Below are 23,662 nucleotides of genomic sequence, written 5' to 3' on the forward strand. Positions count from 1 at the left end.
TAGCTTCTTCACACAGATGTTACTTTAGTGAAATCTATTTCCTGGGCATGTTTTAAAGTTGAGGAGGGATGTGATTGGCAAGGGCATCATGGCTAGGTGATTTTCTCCTGGGGTGAAAAAGTGTTTATTATAGGTTTTCCATCTTGAAATAAATTGCTTTTAAGACAGATAAGTTAGAAAGCCTGGTGGAGCGGGAAGCACGGGCTGCCTGCATTTTCTAGTTAGGAGTGGAGAGGCAAGTGTCCTCCGGTGGGTGGGATGTGGACATCACAGTGTGGCCAGTAGACAAAGGCTTGCTCTCCAGACATTACATAAAGGAAGTGTCAGGAGGGGATGCAGCCTTTGTTCCTGGCTGGGTTCCTAGTCATCAGCCCTGGTGGCTTCTTGTGGCCCACTTGTGAGCATTAATAAAACTTGCAGTCTCTAAGCCTGCTTTGCAGGTTAGAGGAAAGGTCACCACCCTGGAGCTGGTGTGCTGAATGGGGACCAGAGCCCTTCACTTCCTCCTCTGGAGCCTAGAGGAGTCCTAAGAGGCTTAGAAAGCCATCCTTTGTGGGCTTAATGCTCATTCCCAGAGGGTCTTCTAAGTCTGTACATGTTAGTTTGCCAGGGGCTCAAATCTCCGTGAGGCCATTTCCCACAGTTGGCTTGGGACACCTTAGGTCACCCAGCAGATGAAAAGCGAAATAATTATGCGAATTCCAGCACTGAGAATAAGCAGTGTGGCTTTGGGAGGCCTCCGTAGAAGAGGGGGCAGGAGGGCCTCCGCTCCCCTTTGTGCTCAGTGTGGCTGCAGCCATGGTCACGGCTAAATAGCATGGTCTTTGAGGGAAGTCTTTTCTTCCAGCAGGAAAACAGGCGGGTCTGCTCTGAATTAGCCAGCTCACAAAGTCATGAAAGGGACTTACAGAAACAATGGTGTGCTGTGCATTCCGTGAGATTTTAACAAGCTATACGAACCAGATAATGGCCCAATTGGCTGGCGCTGCAGGTTTTTGCCTGAGTGTGCACATCCGCAGAGCCCATGTTGTCCCCGTGGGACCAGATGAAATGGGCGCCAGCAGCAAATGTGAAATAGCCCAGGCGCACTCTGGGCCCACGTTCAACTTCGCCCACTCTGCCCCCCAACGCATGCTCTGTTGCTATTCTTAGGAAGTTTAGTGTTCCTACAGTTTAGGAAATTGTAGCAGCTGGGTAGGAAGACAGATAAATATGATAGTAAACAGTCCCTCATCCAGCAGAATCATTTCCTTCAGGTTTACAGAAATATAGCCACTTTAAAAAAAAAAGTTAAGACTTACAACAAGAGCATATGACCATAGGAAAGTCTCTGTGTACATGCTTATATATGATGTTATTTAACATTATCCACCATTGACAAAAGCTGAAAACAACCTGAATATGTCTGCTTCAGTTGTGACCCATACAATGGTGCACTCTTCAGCTAGAGAAAGAAATGAACACACAAAGCCATTAGTGTACCGAAAGTGCCCTATGCTTCATGGAAAGATAGTCTCAAAGGCCACCAGCAGGGCTGGGGAGATGGCTCAGTATTTAAGGGCATGCATAGCTTCTTAGAGGGGTTCTCTAGTCCCAGCACCCATTTTGGGTGGTTCATAACCACCTGTAACTCCAGCTTCCTTCAGAGGATCTGATACATGTGGTCCTCCATGGGCGCCTGGGCTCACATGCACACGCACAGACACATACATGTACATAATTTTCAAAAAGCAAACTTTTGTTTTCCGTCTTTCAAAGTCTGCCAGCTGGAACTGCATCCGTAGTTCATGGTTGACAAGGGGTGAGAAAGGGCATCTTTTAAAAGGGAACTAAGTGGGAAATGTCAGGGGAAAAAGTCTTTGATTGTGGAAATAATCACCTAACTGGTCATTTGTCAAAGCTCACAGAATTGTACTAAAAAGGGTAACACTCACTGAATGCAAATTAGACTTAATAAGCCTGGCTTTTGAACAGAAGGGAAGTGAAAATCTCTTTTAGCCTCTGGGGACTGCCACCTGAGGAGGAGGGCAAGTTTCCAGTATGAGCTGGGCTGATTCAGTGGGACAGACCCCCTGCCCGTGCCCCCCATCAGCAGGTGGAGACAGCCCTTAGAGATGGTTTTCCCCATGGAGGTTCATTCAGAAGGTGTTTTCTCAGCCTACCCTAAATTCACAATGCTAGTCAAGAGGGACCAGGTGAGGGAGAGTGACATGAAGTGTCCTTACCTAAGAGAGTGGCAGTTGGCAGGCAAGGCCAGGTGTCCCTGTGTTTCCAGACGCCTTTTAGAGGGAGAATTAGGAGCCATTTTATGAAGCAAGCCAGCAGATCCTGGCGGGACTTGAATGGAGCAGGTGAGGGAGAGGAAGTTGGGGGCAGCCCAAGTTCACATGAGGCCTGCGATCTTGCCAGAGGCCAGGCAGCTTCTTGAGAAGGAAGGGAGTCCCACACAGAAACCTTGCTACCACCGTGATAAATCAACCCACAAGCATTTGGGGATATGTTTAAAGCTAGGGGTGAGGAAGCTCCCACACCGGGCCAAATCTGGCCCATCCCCTGGTTTTCATGGGCACAACCTGGATGTTACCATTTAAATGTCTTTATTTCTGAACTTAAAAAGAGTGTATAAATGATACAAAATTCACATGCCAGTGTATATTTATAAAATTGTATCGGGGCACAGCCAGACCTATATTATAAATTACCTGCTTTTGTGCTGTCGTGGTGTGGCAGCAGAGCCTAGAAGAACCCTTCATCGGGAGGTTTGCTGACACCCCTTCCCTCCCCCCACCATAGCTGGCTTATTCCCTCTCTCTCCCTCCTTCTCCTCTCTGATGATGTCTTGCAGGCCTCCAACAGAAAGTTCTGTCAGCTCATGCTGACATTGCCATTGTGCAACTTGGTGTCACTGACATCACCCTTATCTTGCCTTATGACCCAGCTGTGAGTCCTTGGGCAAGGCCTGTGATCTCACACCATCACAAATGCCATACCATTGCAACACCATGCAGCCCTTGGATGCGCCTTGTGGGGTAGACATACTGGCTTCCAGCAGCATCTCTTTGCTGATCTGGTCAGCTCCGTTGTGATAAAGAGATGTGTGGGGACATCCTGGTGTTGGAAGCCTGGCGGCTCTGGGACTTGTCTAGATGAGTCCATAGGTCAGACACCGCTCTGCTGGGGCCGCCCCAGAGTCCGGTTTGACCAGTGAGTAGAATTTATATTTCATATTACAAGCTTCAGCCTTGAAGTTAAGATGCAGCCGTCCTAGGTGTAGGGAGGCTTTTCTAAGACCACCTAGAACAGTTCTCAACCTTCCCAAAGCTGCGACCTTTTAGTATAGTTCCTCATGTTGTGGTGACCCCCAGCCATACAATTATTTTGTGCTACTTCCTAACTGTAATTTTGCTACTGTTATGAACCATAATGTAAATATCTGTGTTTTCCTATGGTCTTAGGCGACACCTGTGAAAGGGTCGCTCAACCCACGGGGTCGTGACCCACAGGTTGAGAACTGCTGATGTAGACCCTGCGAAAAGGAAGTCACCAGAAAACCAATGAGTAAACATAAACCAGAAATGTGGCTTCTTTTAGAATCAGCTCCATGGTTGGACCTAAAATCCTAGGGAGCCTGTTTGCTTCTAACCTTATGTCCTACCAAGCCCCGTGGTGTCTAAACTCCACCATCCGGTCTTTGCCACTGCCCCTGGGACTAGACATCTTTCTCTTATCCTAGAAGGTTCTGAGGCCGGAACAGTTGAGTGGCTTGAAGCTGTGTCCACTGATAATATATATTGAAAATGTAACTTCTAGTATCTGGGCATATGACCTTATTTACAAATAAAGTTTTGCAGATGTAAGCAAAAAAAAAAAAAAAAGATTGAAATTCTAACCTATTCTAACCTATTCGTGAGTGACTCGTTACTTAGGAAATGGCCTCTTTTTTTTTTGGATCAACTGACCAAATTAAGAGGCTAGGGACTCTGCTTGTTCTCTTAATAAACAGGTGGTGCCTGAGTGACATGCAGCTGAAGACGGGGCATCTACTTGAAGACTGAAACAGGATCTTCCCATGTAGCCCGAGGCTACTTGAATCCCTCATCCTTAGTTTCTCACACGCTGGGATTATAGGTGTTTACCCCTGATCCCAACATTCCAAAGATCTTTATGTTTCTCAATGCAAGTACAGCTTATATCTGTAAGAAATTTTCAGAATTTCATCGGTGTGTCTGTTCCAAGACCTTTGAGAGGTTCCTAATTGTAGCCTTGGTCTGCCTTGTAAACCTGCTATACAAGATGAAACCTGGAGTCACTTCTTCTCTAATTACTCACATATTTAGGAAGAGGTGTCCTAAGTTTTTAGAGATGGAGTTCCGGCATCTTCTGTGGCTTAGGTCTGTCTGCTTAAGAGATCTTATTCTCAGAATATCGTGGCACTTAGATATGTTAGAGGCCAGGATTTCAGCCTTGGAGTTGTTTGCTGTTAAACTCTGCCCTCTAGTGGTCATTACATGTTACAACAGTGCAGCACTTGGTATAGCTCTGTTTCTGAACACTTCTATTATGAAATATAACATCATAGCACGTTACAGCTCAGCTTCAAAAGGGAGGGCTGTGTTTAGAATACATGAAGAAGCAGGGTGTTTGTGTTGGCTTCATGCAAGGCAATGTGACGTTCTAAAGGCCTTTTGTTATTATTGTCTGGCATTGTTTGCGTGGAGACTGTTGGGTTTGGCGTAAGTTTTTGCCCACACTAAAGTTTCCTCGGAAGGACTTGCATTTACATTGTGAAAAAAACCTGACACTTTGTCGGGAAGGATGATTGTCTTAGCGAGGCAGGAAACAGCTGTCAGGACTTTGAAGACTGTTAGGGAAGACTCCTCCACCCTTGTGGACAGGGTGTGTGCTCAGGCTGACGGAAGCAGGAGAGGGTAGCAGGTACTTAGGAAAGCCGTGGTTGCTCTCATAGTCCTTGAATGAGGAAAGCTGAGGGAACAGTGTTCTGGGGAATTCTGAAAAGATCATCACATTGTTGAGAGACCATGACTGGTTTTTCAGATGGAGTTTTATTTATTTGTCACCAAAATAATATATCATCGGATAATTCTTTGTGACCTGCTTTGTTGGTTATATTTCATTCTGTGGTAAACACATAGTTGCACTCAGTGTTAAATACAAGAGCCCATCTTCTTTTGGTACAGGTAAGTGACCCAAATATATCTGAAATCCAACGTGCTTCATAACCTATAAATTTTGAGCATCAGCTTGAAACCCCAACTAGGAGCTTCCATACCGTGCAACTTTGTTTCATGAACAAAATTACTAGAATAATGCATAAATTTTCTTCAGTCCATACATATTAAGTATATTTGGAACATAAATTAATTTCATGTTTAGACTTTGATCGCACTCCCAAGTTCTTTCTCTCTCTCTCTTTTCCTCTCCATATATATTTGTGTGTATGTATATGTGTCCGTGTTCCATGTGTGTATACACACACACACACACACACACACACACACACACACTCTGAAATCTGAAGCATTCCAGTATTTCAGATGACACGTACCCAACCTGAATTTCTGTATAAGAAAGTGCCCTAGTGACATCTGGGCTTTTCCAATCATCTCTTGTTTAAAACAGCTTTGCAGTGAGTACAAAGTCATTTCACAGTGTGCCTTAGCTACTAGGCTGTTACTACTGTGAGCTGCCGTGCCCGGGCCAAGGACACAACACTGAATACAGTCCGGGGTCGTCTCCTGGTGTGGCAGGAGGGGATGACAATAAGAAAGACAACCAAGTCAATTAGACTGTGTTCTGTGTTAAGGGGGAGAAGGCTCACCAGGCACGGGCCTGGGAGATGTGAGGGTAAAGGAGCTGGGGCCTCACTGAGAACTTGCCTTCCCAGTGGAAGGGCCAGTCTGCGAGGCGTCTAAGGAGAAAATGAAGTAGCTAGGATTGCTGGGAAGTCAGAGCATCCTTTTCTGTAGAGGACCGTGGGGAGGCCGTCAGAGCTGCTGAGAGCAGTGGGTTCAGCGGCCTGAGAGGCCAGGGTGACGGTGAGTGGGCAGGTTGGACAGGGCCTACATGTCAGAGGAAGGACTAGAATGTGTACAGAATGAGACTGGAAGCTGTCTGGGGTGCACTTTGGATTCCCCATGGCTAGTGGACAGAAAGGGAAAAGGCACAGAGGAGGAGGGCAGTTGGGAGGCCGCGAGGGTTCAGGTGACCGGGGATGGGAGTTTGGACCCGCTAGATAACAGGGGAGGTGGGGAAGAAGGAATTGGATGGGTAATATGAAGGCAGAGCTAGATTTCCTGGGCATTGGTTATGAGGTGGGAGAGAGGGGTCAGGAGAAATCCTGGAGGAGTCAACAACTGAGGACAATTGGGGTACATTTCCCCAAGAATTTCTGGTCATATGAAAACCCAGGGGCTGGAGACATGGACCAGTGGTTAAGATTACTTGTTGCTCTCCCAGAGTTCCTGGATTCTGTTCCCAGCACTCACATCAGACAGCTCACAGCTGCCTGTAACTCCAGTTCCAGGGACTCTGGTGTCCTCTTCTGACCTCCATGGACACCCACACACACTCACACACACACACACATGCATAAATAAAAATAGCTCTTTTTAAAAAGAAAGATAACAAGCCAAGGGCAGAATGGCTAAGTTTAAGTAACAAATGGATGAAAATAAATCCTCCTGGCAATTAAAGGGATTTTTCTGTTTTGTTTTGCTTTTTGTTTTTCACATTTCTCTCAGTTTACATATTTTTCTCTAGTAGTGTTTTATAATACTTATGTATAAAATTAAAACACTCCCTTCTTATACCATAGTTTACTCCATAAATATACTGAAAACTTGTGGGTTGAGTTGAATTATCTAAAACAGCAGTGTAAATATATTAGGGAAAAATCCCTAAACTCTGGTCTCAAGACTTTACACACTGTTAAAAATTGTTGAGATCTTTTAAAAGATCCTTTAGTTATATGAGTTATAACTATACTCATTGTGTTGGAAATTAAAATGGAGACATTATTTACGCGTGTGTGTGTGTGTGTGTGTGTGTGTGTGTGTGTGTGTGTGTGTGTTATGCATGTATGTGTGTATACATGTCCACATCACATGTGTGGGGTACACGTCTCTGCTGGTGTGTGTGTGTGTGTGTGTGTGTGTGTGTGTGTGTGTGTGTGTGCATTTGTGTGCACTTGTGGAGGCTCAAGGTTAATGATGAATGTCTTCCTAGATTTCTCTTCCCCATATATGTTGAGGCAGGGTCTCTTGGCAGATCATTTTGGCTAGTCTGACTGGTTAACTTGCTCTAGGGATTACAGACAGGCTGCCAGGTATACCGAACTTTTACATGAGTTCTGGGATCAACCTCTGAGGCATCTCCCCAGCCAACAGTGGGGGATTTTTTAAAATATTTTATTTCATGTCATTTTGTGTTCATTTAGTGTATTCATTTAAAATGAACAATAAGGCTATTGTGCATGAAGATGAAGTGCATATTTCTGTGAAAAGATAGTCATTTTTCAAGACAAAACACATTTAGTGGTAAGAATGGCATTGTGTTGTGTCTTTGCAAATCTCTTCCTTGCAGCTGTCCCTCGTGCCTGCCTTGGCTGCCAGTGTATTAGGTTGTTCTGGTTGGATGCTGAAGAAACCAGTCTCACATAGCTACGTGGTTCAAAAGGACAGAAACTGTTTAAGATAATTACACATGTCCTCTGATGCTAATCTAGACCTTGGAGGTTGCCTCACCTAGGAGGTTAGCTATGGTGTAGACTCTGAAGTGAGGCCTTATTGGTGAGCTCTGTCCCTTTACGATCCATCTGTCTGTTTGCTGTTTGAGTGAGTGGCGGTGTTGTGCAATGGATATTTGAAGAATATTGGTTCATGGAGTCAGGTAGGGCCTTGTAGCATTTACACATCTCATTATATCCTGTCAAAACACACTAGTTGATATCATCACCAATCTTCCCAGAAAAGTTGTTAAAATGTGGACAAGCTGTGAACTTCTTGGTGGTTGACTATAAGTCCTTCAAAATCTGTTTTCACTTGATGGCTCAAATCTTTGTTTTGGTAACAAATGCTATGGGTTGTTTTCGTTGAAGAAACATCCCACTTCGTTCATCCCCACCCTACCCATACCCAGAAAATGTCTGCCAATTAAATACTCAAGTGAGGGGCTGGAGAGATGGCTCAGAGATTAAGAGCACTGGCTGCTCTTCCAGAGGTCCTGAGTTCAATTCCCAGCAACCACATGGTGGCTCACAACCATCTATACTAGGATCTAATGCCCTCTCTGGCATGCAGGCATATATGCAGGCAGAATACTGTATACATTAATAAATAAACAAACATATTTTTTATAAATATCTTTAAAATAGAATAATAATAAATACTCAAGTGAGAAAACCGTCGTTTGTTAGATCGTCTTTGTTGGATAGAAAATGGTGTTCCATGATAGAAGGCCTGGTCAGTAGGTAATGCAGGCCAAGCTGTGCTTGCAGCCACTGCGTCTGGATGTATCGACCAAGTGAGGCTCTAGACTGCCCACAAACTCTGAGCCGAGTCCCAATAAATTGAGTGGTTCTCACAGTATCATCTCCACCTTCCTCGGTGGGAACCGCCTCCGTATTCTTACATGCTGTGGGCCTGGGATGCTCAGGAGTGGAACCTTCTGGATCACTGTAGCCTTGCATCCTCTCAAGGAACCTGCATTTCACTCAGCAGAACTTTGACCCCATCAGTGTGACTGTTGACCCAGTGTTACAGGCAAAGAAGGTCTCGGTGTTATTATGAAAAGAAATGTTGGGCTCTTGGACCCTTTGGAAGATCCCCCAGAACTAGAGGGTACCCTGACATTTAAGAGCTGTAGAAATACGAACAATTCAAGTAGCCCTTCTTTGCTACTATCTAAGTCCATCTCCACCATCCCAACTCAGCCTTACAAAACAGTTGCATTTATATTTAAAGACTGATTATTAATATAGAGAAGACATTAAATTTTTATTTAAAAATAAGAAAAAAATGAGGATGTATACCAAAGATAGGGGCTCTGAGCCACGGGTCAGTTCCTTACAAAGGGGTAAGCTGTGAGTCCTCTGTAACTACTAATGTTGAACATAACCAAATCATTAATCACTCTATACTATAAAGAGCTGGGCCAGAAACAGTTGCTGTTCTGTAGTTACTTTATATTAAAACTGTGAAGCTGGGCGGTGGTGGTGCACGCCTGTAATCCCAGCACTTGGGAGGCAGAGCCAGGTGGATCTCTGTGAGTTCGAGGCCAGCCTGGGCTACCAAGTGAGTTCCAGGAAAAGGCGCAAAGCTACACAGAGAAACCCTGTCTCGGAAAACAAAAAAACAACAACAACAAAAAAAACCAAAAAAACCAAAACCAAACCAAACCAAAACAAAAAACCAAAAACAAAACTAAAGCCCAAATTTAGTTGAGGCCAAGGCCCGATTCACAACAAAGATGCTGTTCTCGGAGTAAAAGTACCAGCAAGGGATAAATTCGCTTAGGGGATGGATTGACTGGGGAAAGCTAGAAATGCACGTACCCTTGATCCTTCCTTTTTTTATCAGTTGCCCAAGCGCTTGCTCAGCTCTCTCCGAGCCGCAGTGTGGATGAGCTGGCCGGCCTCCATCCCTCCTCTCTGTGAATGAGATAAGGATGCGTCAGACCCTGGGAATGAGAACATAGCTGTTTGGCCCCCGGAGGCAATTCCCCAGCTCTCTCCAGATGGCATCTAATTGTTTCTTGAATGACCTCAGTGTCCAGGCTGCAGGAACCTGGTCCGAGAGGCCATTCCACATATTTATTAGCTTGTGGATGAGAACTTGGTACATAAAGCCTCCATTCACCCTCTCCAAAGAGCTTTCTGTGCAGAAGCAGCAACGGAGCTGATGGACTGCTTCCTGTGCCCCCAGGCTCCATCTGGACTCTGATTTTCCCAGGCCCAGGTGGCTGTGTTAGGCAAGGGGTCTGTGTGCTTGGCCGAATCCATCCTGTGTGGACTCTCTCTGCTCTGTGTCCTCGCGGTCTGTATAGAAGAGACCCAGACCTGAGCAGAGCCGAGGTGGTGTGAGTTGGGAGTTAATGTATTCTGCCTTGCCTCTACCCAGTTTGGGTTCCCGGGGTTGTTTGCAGACTAAGGGACCAAGATGATTATTTGAGTTAAAGTGAGCACCAGTTCTGCCTCTGTTTCGTTCCTGTTGAGATAAAACACCCTTGCCTAAAAGGAGAGCAAGGTTTTATTTGGCTTACAATTATAGGCCATTATTTCCAGGAAATCAAGGCAGCTGGTCACATCACATCCAAGAGCAGAGAAAGAATGATGCACACATGCTCATTTTCTCTCTACTCTTATACAATACAGGACCCAAACCCAAGGAGCTGGATTGTCCACAGTGGGCTGGGCCTTCCACTTAATTAAGACCATCCCCTACAGGGATGGAGAGATGGCTCAGCTGTAAAGAGTGCTTGCTGCTCCTGGCAGAGGATCCAGGTTCAGTTCCTAGCACTCACATGGCGGCTAGGCTCTCCAGTTCCTGGGGATCCTACATGGTCTTCAGACCGCCATGAGCACTACATGCATGTGGTGCACATACATACATGCTGGCAGAGCACTCATGCACATAAAATAAAAATAAATAAAACTTTTAAAAAGGAAGAGAGAATCCTGCCCCCTCTCCCCAGACATGACCTCAGAACAACCCGATATAGCCAAACCTCTTTCCAACTTTCTTCCCAGGTGATTTTTAGATTGTGTCCAGTTGACAATTAATAACTGCCACAAGTCCTGATCCACACAGAGGATGGCAAGGCTGGCTCATCATTGTGTGTGTGTGTGTGTGTGTGTGTGTGTGTGTGTGTGTGTGTGTGTGGCGGCGGCGGCGGCATCTGGCTTCAGTGTGGCATGTTATTCCATAGGATCCCTACTTTTTGACATCTAAGATGATAAAGACCATGCCCTAGGAAGTACATGTGCACAACTCTTGTGCGCCTGTCTCCCCAGGCGCTTGTGAGCTGCAGATTGAGAATCACTAACAGTCCTCATGTCTCGTTGGCCCCTGGTATATTTGTTGTGCTGGACATCATGGTGATGAATGTCACATCTGAAGAAGAGATGGGAGCTAAGCACATCAGTCGATCTAGTAGCTGGACCTGCTGGGCAGGACAGAGGAAGAAAAGGAATGGGATGAGGAATTCCTAAAGAGGCCATAGAGACCGACAACCAGGGCCGCAAGCCCTCTAAGCCTGCCCACCTATAGACCAGCTCCAGAACAAATCTGAGGGCTATTTGAGTGTGTGTGGAGATGGTGTCAATTCCATGTCTTTATTTTTCTCGTGAGTCTGACCACCAGAGGGGCTCCAGGCTTCTGGAAGGAAATGGCTCTCTGACACCTCTGAATCTGGCCCTGTGGTTTTGCAAATAACCAAACGGCCTTTAAGAACTATCCTCAAGGAGTTTAAGGTAAGTAGATCGTGCCAGTGCCTGCATGGAGGAAGCGCTGAGATGTTCTTGATTCATAGCTTCCGCTAGCGTGGGAGGGTGCTGAGTGTGGAGCAAAGGTCACACCGGTACTCCCTGACACAGAACATCCCAGCTCCAAGAATCTCCTTCGCTAAAGGCAAATCATGTCTTCAAAACTCAAGACAACTCAGTTCTCCCATGTAAGTCCCTGGAGCAGACTGAGGAACGGCGTTCATTTCCACCTGTTGCTGACACGTCAGTGTAGAGCCCTGCTATTCACGGAGAAAATCATACACCCAGTTCCATGCAGCATCAATTGATATTGGCTCCTTTTTTAGCATCTCTCAGATGCAAGGATGGCACACACATCATTGCAGCAGAGCCCAACATGGTGCTGTTAACATACACCTTGGACTTCAGCTAGACTTTGTTGTTATTGTTGACATGTTAAGGAAACATTTTAGGAAAATCAGTTTTAAGGACACAAATGAAGTTTATGCCATACCATTAGCCCTACTCCCAAGCCTGGTAAAGGGTCCTGTGTTAGGGATAATCTCAAGTTTGATTCTCGCTCCGATAAGTGATACTGTAAACTTAACTGCTGATATAATAATATAGTAAACTTCCTACGGGGAAGGGCTTGGGTTTGGGACAGCCTGGGTCACTGCTCCTTCTGGGAAGGAGAACACCCCAGGGATGCTCACTCCTCTGCTTTTCAGTACAGTGGATGTATTTTCTTAGATCAGCTTTATACATGATCACCCAATGGATGCTTAACTTTCTGGTGTCAAAAATTCCTGTTCAAAGGAAAGGGAACTTCTTCCTCAATTCCAGTTTGGAAAATCCCAGGGAAGCTCTTTGACTGGTCTTAGGTTGGTCATATGTCCACTTTTGAACAGCTCAGTGTCCAGTATTCTGATCGGTTTATACAACCATCACCAAGGGTAAATACACATGCTATCCAGTAAAGCTCTGCACTATGAGAAGCAGTGTCAGAATTAGATCATCATTAGGTCTGCTTGTAGTGAGGTGTACTTAGAGTTCATCAGTCAGGGACAAGCAGGGGGCCCACCCCTCTGGAGCTGCCACCTGCTTGTCCCAGAACTCTGAGAGGCGGAAGGTTACAGGAAGTCTGCTAAGTGACTGGGCCCACATCAGAAAAAAGGGGCAGTCTCAAGGCCCAACTTATTCATGGGTCCCAGCCAATGGGAGAAAAGGACAGAGAGCTCTCACAGCCGGGGAACTTTTGAAAATATACCAAGTCAGCACACCAGCCACCCCAGATGTTTTCTGTTGTGTCCCCCTTGCTGAAGAATTATATATTAAAAATGGCTTCGTTTTCACTAGTCCCTTGAATTTGTTATGGTCTTATTTCTATTACCACCTGCTATTTACACCTTTCTCCATAATTCTTTAGGATCATAGTAGGCTGTTTTTCTAATTGTCTATGTCTAGTTGGGATACACATATAATGTGTTGACGTGTGACTGCTAAACTTTGCAGAAATCCCTCCCCCAACCCTCCTGCATTTGATCTTTTACTTTTTTTTCCAGAGCTGAGGATCGAACTGAGGGCCTTGCCCTTGCTAGGCAAGCGCTCTACCGCTGAGCTAAATCCTCAACCCCGCACTTGATCTTTTAAAGCCCTGTACAGAGCATTCTGTAGTTTCACTCTCTGTGGGTTGATTTAGGGGCTGGATACCCATTGCCTCAGTTTCATGGTGGCTGCCATGACAGAGGAGTTATAAGTGGGACCTTGTGAGAGCTTGTTATCTGGTATGTGGCCCTGGAAAGATTCCCACATCTGTTATCGCAAGTGACCCAATCCTAAGACACAGTGTTCCAGAGAATTATCCAGGTCAGCTTCAGCAGCTCACCCCGTTCTTCTCCCTCCTTCCACCCAGCCCTCCCACCTAGTTGGGAAGGAACACATAAGGCATGCAGGGACCGGGTAGGGGTTGTGGATATTGTACTAGCCTTTGAACATTGGCAAAAACAATCCATTGTCCCCACACTGGGCACCAGGTAAAGAAAACATTGACCTTCTAGATGTCACTTCTGAAGACATTGTACTTGGCAGCAATCAAGGAAGTGAAAAGATTGGCTGCAGATCATTTCAGTTTCTTGCAGAGAATTCTGGGATCTGGCCTTTCCCCCATCAAGGGCACAGGTATCTCTACACAGAGGTGCTCCTGGTCTTCACAAAGTACCTGAGGTTCTATTGCCTCCTGGTCCTGAGATTCTGATCTCAGCATCCTTAGTCTCTGCCCTGCTCCATTTTATGTTGTCAGCATCCCTGACATTCCAGATGAACCCTCAGCCTGTGTTGTAGGAGTGCCTATCATTGGATAAAGGGAGGTCTGCTCTCTGGATTTGCATTAGATAAAGCAGTCCTGGCAACCAGCCGTGATGGGCTTCTATTAGCACATCTGATAGAACAGAGTCTGACTTGCTTCCATTATTTGCTCTAAAGAGCTGCTGGTTGGTGCCCACAGAACAGTGATAATGATGCCAGTCTCCCCGTGTGTTAAATGAGACACCGGTAGAATTTTCTGTAGAAACTCTGGCTGTTGGGAACCCCACTAGGAAATAAGGTAGAAAGATGTTGGTGACTGCTGTGTCCTTCCTAGATGAGCTCCCCAAATGTGTGGCTGCCAGGGGGTTGCTGAGGTCTGACTTGTACACATTCCATGTTTACTGGGATAGACAACAAGGCCCTCCTCCAGAGGTGTGCAAAGGCTTCTCTTCTGACAAGTAGGAAAGCTACTTCTTAGCCATAAGGGGCCTAGATGCTGCTTGCTGGCCCCTCCTCTTACCAGTCAGAGCCCTGCCAAGCCAAACTGTGTCCATGGTAACCAGACAAGTGTTTTCTGTGTCCTCAGTTACGGTCATGACCACTAGGGTGTTTTTGTTCACTTCCTTCCTACTGACTATTGAAAGACTTTCTGCATCTCAGGCTGGTGACACTCAGCAGGTAAAGGCACCTGTCATCAAGCCTGATGACTTTGAGTTTGAACTCCTAGACCCACATGATGGAGAGAGTGGATTCTCATATGCGTGTGCATGCACAAACACGCACGTGCACGTGCGTGCGCGCGTGCACTCCCCCCACCACCACTAAATAAATGGATAAATAAACAAATGAAAAATAAAATTACCTATTTTTTAAAGTGAGGAAACAATCAGTGAGGACTTCTAGGTACCTAAGTGTTTAAATATAAGCAGAAAACCATGTCTCCAGTAAGTAAATCATCACACAGCAGTTTGTATGGCTCATGGAAGCCATATTTCACCCCAAAACTAAGAGCTCCTAATCTGGACTGATTCTCAGAGCTATTTTGGAAGAATGCAGGCTTGGCCATTGTACCATTCAGATGATAATACCCAGGACATTTCTGATGGGACAAAAGGCCATTTTCCTGCTGAAGTGGTGAGGTGGCTAACGTTCACCGATAAGTGATGGATTAGACTGTTTTCGACTGTCGTGGCTGGGATGGGTGGGGTTAACCCTGACATCTCACCTGGTGCCTGCCCACCCTGCACTCTGGCAGTGATGCATGTCTTTGCATTCCTTAATAGCCAGCGTTTGGGAGCCTTTCTAGGTGGCGGTGGAGTGGGATGGCTTAGAAGGAATGCACCGTGAATGCCTGCTGCTAGGGGCTAAAGGAGAAGCGGGGAGGCAGAGAATAGCTTCTTGGGGATACAGACAGGCAGGATTAAGAAGGACAAGGAGGCCACAGCCTTCATGGGGTTAGCTCTGGCATGACTCTAGAAATAGCTGGCCTCAGACAATCCGGTAATATAAACCAGAGCAGTATGAAGAAATCGGGCACCTGGGAGGTGGTTCTCGGGGGACTCTAAGCAGAAGCCAAAGATCTGTTGTCATGGCAACAGCCACCTGGTGTGGCAGTCTTGGAGGAGTGAGATTGGCAGGCCTTCAGGTCAGAGCATAGACCAAAGTCCAGTTCTACAGCCAGAGTGGTACAGGGCGGTGAAGGGGTTGGGAGATGCCACCCACAACCCATGGGAATTGCCCACAGCTGCTCAGTCAGATCTGCTGGGCCACGGGTGGCCTGTGGAGAGCTTAGAAGTTGTAGATGGGCCCTGGGGGTGGGCATGGAGGCAGACACCATGGATATGTTTCCTACCTGTTCCCATAAACAGCTCCTCAGATGAGGACACAGGAGACTGTGTGAGATGCCTGAGCAAATGTGATTAAGACCCTTCATGTATGTAATTGATTTTCAGGTTTTAAACGTGAGGACTAAAATGTACTTTTAAGGCTAAGTACTCTTGACCATCTCCTCTTTATTCTCAGTTTTAAAAGAAGGGTCCTAAGCACCAGCTGCAGTTGGGCCGTGGCCCAAGTCATTGTCCATTCTCTGAGGACACAGGTCTAGTAGCCCAGCATGTGAGAGTGGGCAGGAGAGGGTGGTTTCTTGTGCCTTTCTTCAAGGCTGACCGTGCCTTCCATGTGATAGGGGATAGGCTGTATGTTGTTATTTGATGCTTTTGATCACCTGGTAAGTTTGGGGAACAGACAGACTTTTGAGAGGTTAAGTAATTTCCCAAGGTCACTCAGCTGGCTCCTGGTGCAGTGTTCTGAGTCCCGACCTTCCTCTGCTCTGGAGTGTGTTCAGAGCTTTGGAGTCATATGGATGACTGTCTCACAGCTCAGTCTCTAAAGGTGCCGATGTGCAGAAGTGCTTGTAAGATGGGAAAAGCTCAGTTGCTCCTGGTGGAGGTGGGGCGTCTCCTGAAGGCACCCCTGCACAGAGGGGCCCCTGAGCCACTTCTGTGGTCATGAGCCGCCGGCTGCTCCTGTTGTTCACATTTACTAAAAGTAGGAGGGAAGGAAAAGGCAATGTGTATAGCAGAGAAAACCCAGTAGAGAGGACAGAAACAACCTGCCCTGGGTTGATGTCTACATAGTTAGTGTGTAATAAAAGGGGCCTGGCAAAGTAGGCGGCGAGCCAACTTGGATGGGCTAGATTCCCAGAGGTTCACAGGGGATATATAGGAGCCCCCTGAAATGTTATGTCAAGCGTCATGAATCTGTGCCTCTTGCCCTGGGAAGATAACCCATGACCTTCTACTCAAAGATCCCAAGACCGCCAGATAGCCTGAATCTGCTGTTTGAGAGCTGAAATGACTACATTCTCCTCCTCCTCTCCTCTCTCTTCCCCCTCTCCTCCTCCTCCTAGACAGGATCTTGTGTATCCCAGACTGACCTCCAACTCATTCTGTCATTAAAGACGACCTTGAACTTCTGATCCTCCTGCCTCACCTCTCCAGTGTGGGGGTGTAGGCGTGTTCCCCCACAGCCAGGTTCAGCAGTGCTGGGATATGGGGTCCAGGGCATCGTTTGTGCTAAGTAAGGGCTTTGCCGACTGAGTTACAGCCTTAATCTGGGTGCACATTCTTTTCATTTTACCTTAATGCCCCAGCATAGACACAGAAGCCTGTGAAATAAAGCATTTCTGAGGAGGTGCCAGGAAGTAATAGATGGTTGTTGTGACAGAGGGAAATATGGAGTAGACTTATATGAGATACAGTCAGAAAGAAAACTGGCGACTGCCTATTGCCTCACATTATTCAGTTTTGCAATGTTAATAGCTGTTTAGAGAATTGTAAAGCTGCTGGGGAGGCGGAGGAACCTGGTGTCCAATAGAAAGACATCTATTTGTGGAGACCGTGCTTAGTTGCCTTGTATTGGGCGGATCAATACCATTTCCTGAAAGAGACTTTTAGCGGTCATCCCCCTTGAGGAATCTGGGGAAACTGTCAACCTGAGATCACATGTCCATCAGAGAGTGTCTGCCACCCTGGAGAGTCTGCTTCCAGAGGCTCTGTCATGTCCACCGAGGCACAGCAGGTGCTCATGGACCCAGAGCAGCAGAGATCGCAACAGCATTGCCTGCCCTCTGCCCACCACCTCCAGCTTGCATTCCTGTTTGGAGCAAGAACTGACTCTCGTTTGCATGGAGCAGAATGTGTTGGACTGTCGTCAACAGCCTGAGCTGCTCTGTCTGGCCTGAAGAAAAGTTGGCTTCTCCTCCAGTCCCATCATTTCTCAATGGTATCTGAGATGAGCTCTGTCCCTTCAGGCCCTGTGGCTCTTTGTGTGAGGGTGTGTGTGGGAATCACATCAGCCCCTTTCTGCCTTACAGATGCTCGTCAACTTAGGACGGGTGATGTCCTAAGGGGCTGCCCAGAAGCTGAAACTATTCTGACACAAAGAGGAACTTAATATACCTAACCCACCAGGCATCCCAGCTTTGCCCAGCCTACCCTGAATATTCAGAGCAGTTAGCCTCCAGCATTGGGAAGCCCTCTGATACAAAGTCTATTCTATAAGAACATGTCCAGTGTCTCCTGTAACTGACCGACTACTATTTTGAAAGGGAAATGCAGAGTGAATGCTCCCTATGTTCACCGTGGAACAAAGACCAGCACAGCAAGTCCAAATCCTGGAACTCCATGTTCGGTGGCAAAGAACTTAGATGTGTCTTCCACTCCTGCTCTGTGGAGGGCATTCTCTTCTCTCTCTTGGGCTGGTTAACTCCCTTTCTCTAACTCTTCTTGACTGTTATCCTAAGGATATGGCATCTCCAACATCTTGGAGTCTCCAAGGCAGTCCAGGCTCCACCCCACATCGCCACACAATGGCGTCTCCCGTCCTGCATGCCTGCCTGCCTCCTGCGCCACACTCCTGGCCTCAGTGGGTTCTTGTCTGTCACAGAAGATTTTTATAGCCCCTCTCCTGTCCTTTCTTGGTTCTACATACAGAACCAGGTGGACAGAGCTCCAAAGGGAAGTTGGAGATGGTCGTGCTTGTTCCCAATTGGGCAGATGCCGAGCGGGTATCTTGGGAAGCAGAAGACCCAAACCCTGCTTCTCCTCCTGCAGCCCCTTCCCTGGCATTTGCCACACAGTCCTTCAGGGCGGTGAGACTGTGGAGAGTGTCACATTGCAAAGTCCAGTTACCTTTCCTCTTTTCGGGGACACCAGAGGCCAACCACAGGTTTCTTTAGCCTTATCCCATAGCTCATTAAAGATGCCTTTGTTCACCAAAAGCCAGGTCACTAGGACTTGGTGGAATGGAAACAAACCACAACAAGGCAGAAAGGATTGGTGGTGTGTGTGGGAGAGAGGCGGGAGAATTCCAGTGTTTTGTGTGGGTGGGGGAGGGGAGGGGAGGCTCCCTTGGTCACCTTGAGAAACTCAGCTATTTTGAGCACAATGACTGATGTTCATCCCAATTGCTAATCTGAGACTGCTCACTCTGGGCAGGGATGAGCTGGACCTTGCAGCCCTGGACAGTGCCTTTCAGTACACTGATTACCAGCAGTGAACCATGGGACTGCTTGAAAGAGACCCAGAGTAGCCCCATGTAAGCTTGATGTCTTGATTTTGAGGTGGGGAAGGGATGGAGGTTGTGGGCAGCATTATTTCCCCGGATGTCCTGAATAGAGAAAGATGGAGAGATAGTGGCCTCCATGTTCTCTCCACCATGTCCCATCAGAGAGAGTCCCTGTCACGCTGGGGAGCCTGCTTCTGCTTGGGGTGGTTCTGACACTTCGGTGAAGGGACTCTTCACGCGCTTGCTCATTCCTTGGAGCCAGCCCCTGCTGCCAACAGGAAGCATGTGTATGTTGAATGTGGCTGGCAGGCTGCTCCAGTTTCCATGGTTACTGTGTAGGGCAGGTCAGTTAGTAGGGCTACTCAAGGGAAGCCTGCCATTGAGGGCAGTTCTTTTGTGTGTTTTCTGGGGGTGGGGGTGGACTGGGGGTGTCCCTTTGCCAGGCGAATTCTCCATTTTGGATGGGGTAGATCTGAGGAATGGGGATTTCCTACAAAAGTCCACATGGCTACCTGGCTTGGCCTAATCACCTTCCAGGTGTTTCCCTCTTAGGCAGCCTGGAGGGGTACTTCAAAGCACCCCAGTACCCAGCTCAGAGTTCTGCCCACTGGCCCCTTCCTTCTACTGGGATTCTATTAGAGGCTACCTTCTCATCCACAGAAAGGCATGATATTTAGAAAACCCTAAATCTGAATTGGCTTTAAATCTCATTTACCAAGATGACAGAGAACCACTTCTCCAGGTCTCAACATTGTTGTGTGGCTACACAAGTGACAGGTTTCATTACACAGCATTATCAGATCTTCCATTTGGGCTCCATGCGATCGGTTAACTGGTTTCTTCAGTCCAAAACTGGAGCCTCTGGTCCTTTGTTCTCTGCAAATGACACACCATTCTGGTCCTCTCTTTCTTTGCAACTAGAATAGAAGAATCATTGTAAGGAGAGTGTGGGGGAATTGATCAGTGTGGACAGGAGACATTTAAAAGCCCGACTAGGCAGTGAAGGGTGCTTTGGGAGCTCGTACAATTACCATCTTTACATGCAAGAATACACTATTGTGGTGTCTCTTTGGCCATTTTAGAAGAAAGTTAAGATTTGAGTGCTGCTTCAGAAATGTGTGTGCATGTGTGTCACTGCGTGTGTGTCACTGTGTGTGTGTTTGTGTCACTGCATATGCACGTGCGTGCACTTGCATGTAACAAAAGCAAAAAACGTGTTCAGGAAACTGTTACCCAATAAGATTAGCCCACTCTTAAATCCTGATGGACCGGTCGTTGGCCATTTCTTTAATAGGGAAATCCCCTGGTGACAGAGCAGCGACTCTGTAGTGACCCAAAGCCATTGTTCTGTTTTTACCTGACTCTGGAGCACTGGACTTCAGAATTCTATGTGCTTTATGTCCACAGTGTTTGCACACTTGCTTCCAAGAATGCATGTCCAGGGCTGGCAGGATGGTTCAGTAAAGGTACTTGCCATGCAAGCCTAGTGTCCCCCAGAACCCACTTAAAGCTGGGAGAAGAGCAGACTTCACAGATTTGTCCTCTGAGCTGTGTACACACACCATTGCATGAACATGCCTCCCCCACTCCCAACATCGTAGACACACCATAATATATATTTTTGAAGAATACATTCTCTCTTTCTGGAGATGGGGGCTGGAATTCAGGGGCTCTTTGCTGACTAATCTTACAAAGTTTCTGTGCAGGAGTGAGGATGTGCCTTTTCCTGAGCCCAGGAAATGGGTTTCTAGCCCCTTGGAGAGGTTTTTAGCCTGAAGGAGCTTATCATTTCCTGCCAAGGGAATAATGGCGGTGAAGACTGGGCCCCTTCTGTCGTGGCTCTTAGCCTGGCTGATGAGTCATCTCTGTAAAGCTTCTCTGGAGACTTGCCATTTGAGCCCATCCTACAGAAATGATAGCAATTAGAAAATGCTTCCTCCTGGGTGCAAGATAGGAACCCTGAAGGACGATGTTGACCCACCAACTGGACGAACTCTGGGCTCAGCCATCTCAGAAGCCGGTTTGAGGCTTGCCTAACCATTTGATCTTTCAGGTAGACTTTTCAAGGCCCAGGAGCTCCCAGGATGGTGAAGCCAGTCTCTAGCAGGGCAAGTGTGAGGGAGGCAGCTCATGCAAGACAAGTGAAGCCGGCTTCCCTGGCTCTTCCTAAGCCTAAAGAGCCTTCCTATCCCTGAGCCCATGCTGGACATGTCCTAGGCAGAGCCTCAGCCTCTTCTGGAGGGTATGAGGCCTGTGGCTCCCCGTTCTCCCTGATCAAATATAGAAGCCGCTCACTGGGCACTGGACAAACAATCCCGTTTTTATAGGCAGTTCTGACCTAGGCCACAGCCTCTGAGGATTTGCCGCTAATCCCGCTGGGTATTTCTCACAGCTCTCTCATGCCTCATCCGGTGTTGTTCCTTGCCGGAATGAGTAGGTTCTGTTTCTCCCTTGTTACAAGGTTCTGCCTGGGTGAACTTTTAGGAAGCTTTGGGACACGGTCCACTTCTGAAAGGGGTTGGAGCCACTGAAAGCTAATTCATGGGATGGCGGGAGGAGAGGAGCTGTGGGCCAAAACCTGGGTTTGATCTTAAAACAAAACAAACGCAAAGCATAGCAGAAGAGCTGAGCAGCCACTGTGACTGGGAATCCACTGCTGCTGTCCCCTCAAGAAAGAGGGGATCCACTGCTGCTGTCCCCTCAAGAAAGAGGGATCTACTGCTGTCCCCTCAAGAAAGAGGGGATCCACTGCTGTCCCCTCAAGAAAGAGGGAATCTACTGCTGCTGTCCCCTCAAGAAAGAGGGGATCTACTGCTGTCCCCTCAAGAAAGAGGGAATCCACTGCTGTCCCCTCAAGAAAGAGGGATCTACTGCTGTCCCCTCAAGAAAGAGGGGATCCACTGCTGTCCCCTCAAGAAAGAGGGAATCCACTGCTGCTGTCCTCTCAAGAAAGAGGGAATCCACTGCTGTCCCCTCAAGAAAGAGGGGATCTACTGCTGTCCCCTCAAGAAAGAGGGAATTCACTGCTGCTGTCCTCTCAAGAAAGAGGGAATCCACTGCTGTCCCCTCAAGAAAGAGGGAATCCACTGCTGCTGTCCCCTCAAGAAAGAGGGGATCTACTGCTGTCCCCTCAAGAAAGAGGGGATCCACTGCTGCTGTCCCCTCAAGAAAGAGGGATCTACTGCTGTCCCCTCAAGAAAGAGGGGATCCACTGCTGTCCCCTCAAGAAAGAGGGAATCTACTGCTGCTGTCCCCTCAAGAAAGAGGGGATCTACTGCTGTCCCCTCAAGAAAGAGGGAATCCACTGCTGTCCCCTCAAGAAAGAGGGATCTACTGCTGTCCCCTCAAGAAAGAGGGGATCCACTGCTGTCCCCTCAAGAAAGAGGGAATCCACTGCTGCTGTCCCCTCAAGAAAGAGGGAATTCACTGCTGTCCCCTCAAGAAAGAGGGGATCTACTGCTGTCCCCTCAAGAAAGAGGGAATTCACTGCTGCTGTCCCCTCAAGAAAGAGGGAATCCACTGCTGTCCCCTCAAGAAAGAGGGAATCCACTGCTGCTGTCCCCTCAAGAAAGAGGGGATCTACTGCTGTCCCCTCAAGAAAGAGGGGATCCACTGCTGCTGTCCCCTCAAGAAAGAGGGATCTACTGCTGCTGTCCCCTCAAGAAAGAGGGAATCAACCCACTGCTGTCCCCTCAAGGGCTCGGAGGCTCTTGCTAGGCCTCTCTCCTTAGTCTTCTAGAAGGACCCTCCTTAGTGGTGGTGAATGCATGGCTTGTGTGCTGAAAGGTTAGGCAGGGAAGGCAATTAAGTGAAGATGGGTAATTAAAGTGGAGGACTTAAAGGGGGCGGGGAGCAAACAGCTGGCTCAGGAGGGAGTACTCAGTCCCCGTCCCCTGCACTCAGTCCTGCCTTGCTGCACAACCAGGTGGGAAGGGCATAGGCCCTTCCGGGTATTTGCTGACAGAGTTGCTAATTAAACACCAAAAGGCAATAGTGCTTTGCTAATAATGATGACTGCACCAGTGTTATCAGCTGCAAACCGACTGCCAGGAGCATCCTAATTAAAAATAAACAGCCCTGGAGGTGGGCATGGAGACCTGGATCCTGCCTGGTTTCTGAGAGCTTCTCAGATTCCTCTCAGGGAAAGCCACAACCTGATCACTTGCGGGCCACCTTTCCTGAAAGGAACCTCTGTCTCGCACTAGGATGGTGTGATGTGGACAAGTTGCCCTGCTTCTAAAAAAGCCCTAAGTGCTGGGGTGAGAAGCAAACAAAGCCTCTAGGAGCAGATTGCTGTGGTGTGTTCCAGCCCTGGGAAGGGAAGGCTGCCCGGAGGGGGGCGGGTATAACGATTTCTGCCTGGCCTCTGAATTAGGGGACAGCTAAAAGCCCAAGCCCAAGCCCTCTTCTAAGAGGGTTAGAATTTCATCAAGTCTGGTCACATGAGAATTTCTGGCACCGTGTGCATGGCAGGCTGGACACAAGCCGGCCAGAATTGAGCGAGTGGATCGTATTGGCTTTAGCCGAGGGGAAAAGTCACAGACTGGCCTGGGAGAAGGAGCCGACTCACTCACTCCCTTGGCTGCTGGCTGTGGACAGGAGCCGCAGAGCTGGGGACCCACCATCCGATGCGCCCTTCCTTTTAACTTGAATGAAGGTGTGTGGCGTCTGGGACCGAAGACAAGATGCCTAAAGAATGCAACGCTTTCCACGCCCTCTCTGCAGCCCTATGCTGCTTCTATCACCGAAAGTCCTTCCTCGGAGTCAAGGTAGGTGTGGCCTGGGGATGTGCGCATCTCTAAATCCTTTTGG

General features: G+C 47.7%; 1 protein-coding gene across 3 annotated transcripts in view; it reads left to right on the plus strand.

Moving 5' to 3' along the window:
- Positions 1-23,662, plus strand: part of Bcar3 (BCAR3 adaptor protein, NSP family member) — a 113,948-nt gene that overhangs the window by 42,335 nt on the left and 47,951 nt on the right. The window contains exon 1 of one of the 3 annotated variants that reach the window (XM_036191072.1): positions 23,204-23,619. The exons of the other annotated variants lie outside the window; for them this stretch is intronic. Coding sequence (XP_036046965.1) covers positions 23,536-23,619 — 84 coding nt within the window. The 5' untranslated portion in view covers positions 23,204-23,535. Of the gene's footprint in view, positions 1-23,203; positions 23,620-23,662 lie in introns of those variants that run through there. 3 annotated transcript variants of the gene reach the window in all.

The sequence above is a fragment of the Onychomys torridus genome, chromosome 6 (genome assembly GCF_903995425.1).
Source record: "Onychomys torridus chromosome 6, mOncTor1.1, whole genome shotgun sequence".
Classification (NCBI taxonomy): Eukaryota; Metazoa; Chordata; class Mammalia; order Rodentia; family Cricetidae; genus Onychomys; species Onychomys torridus.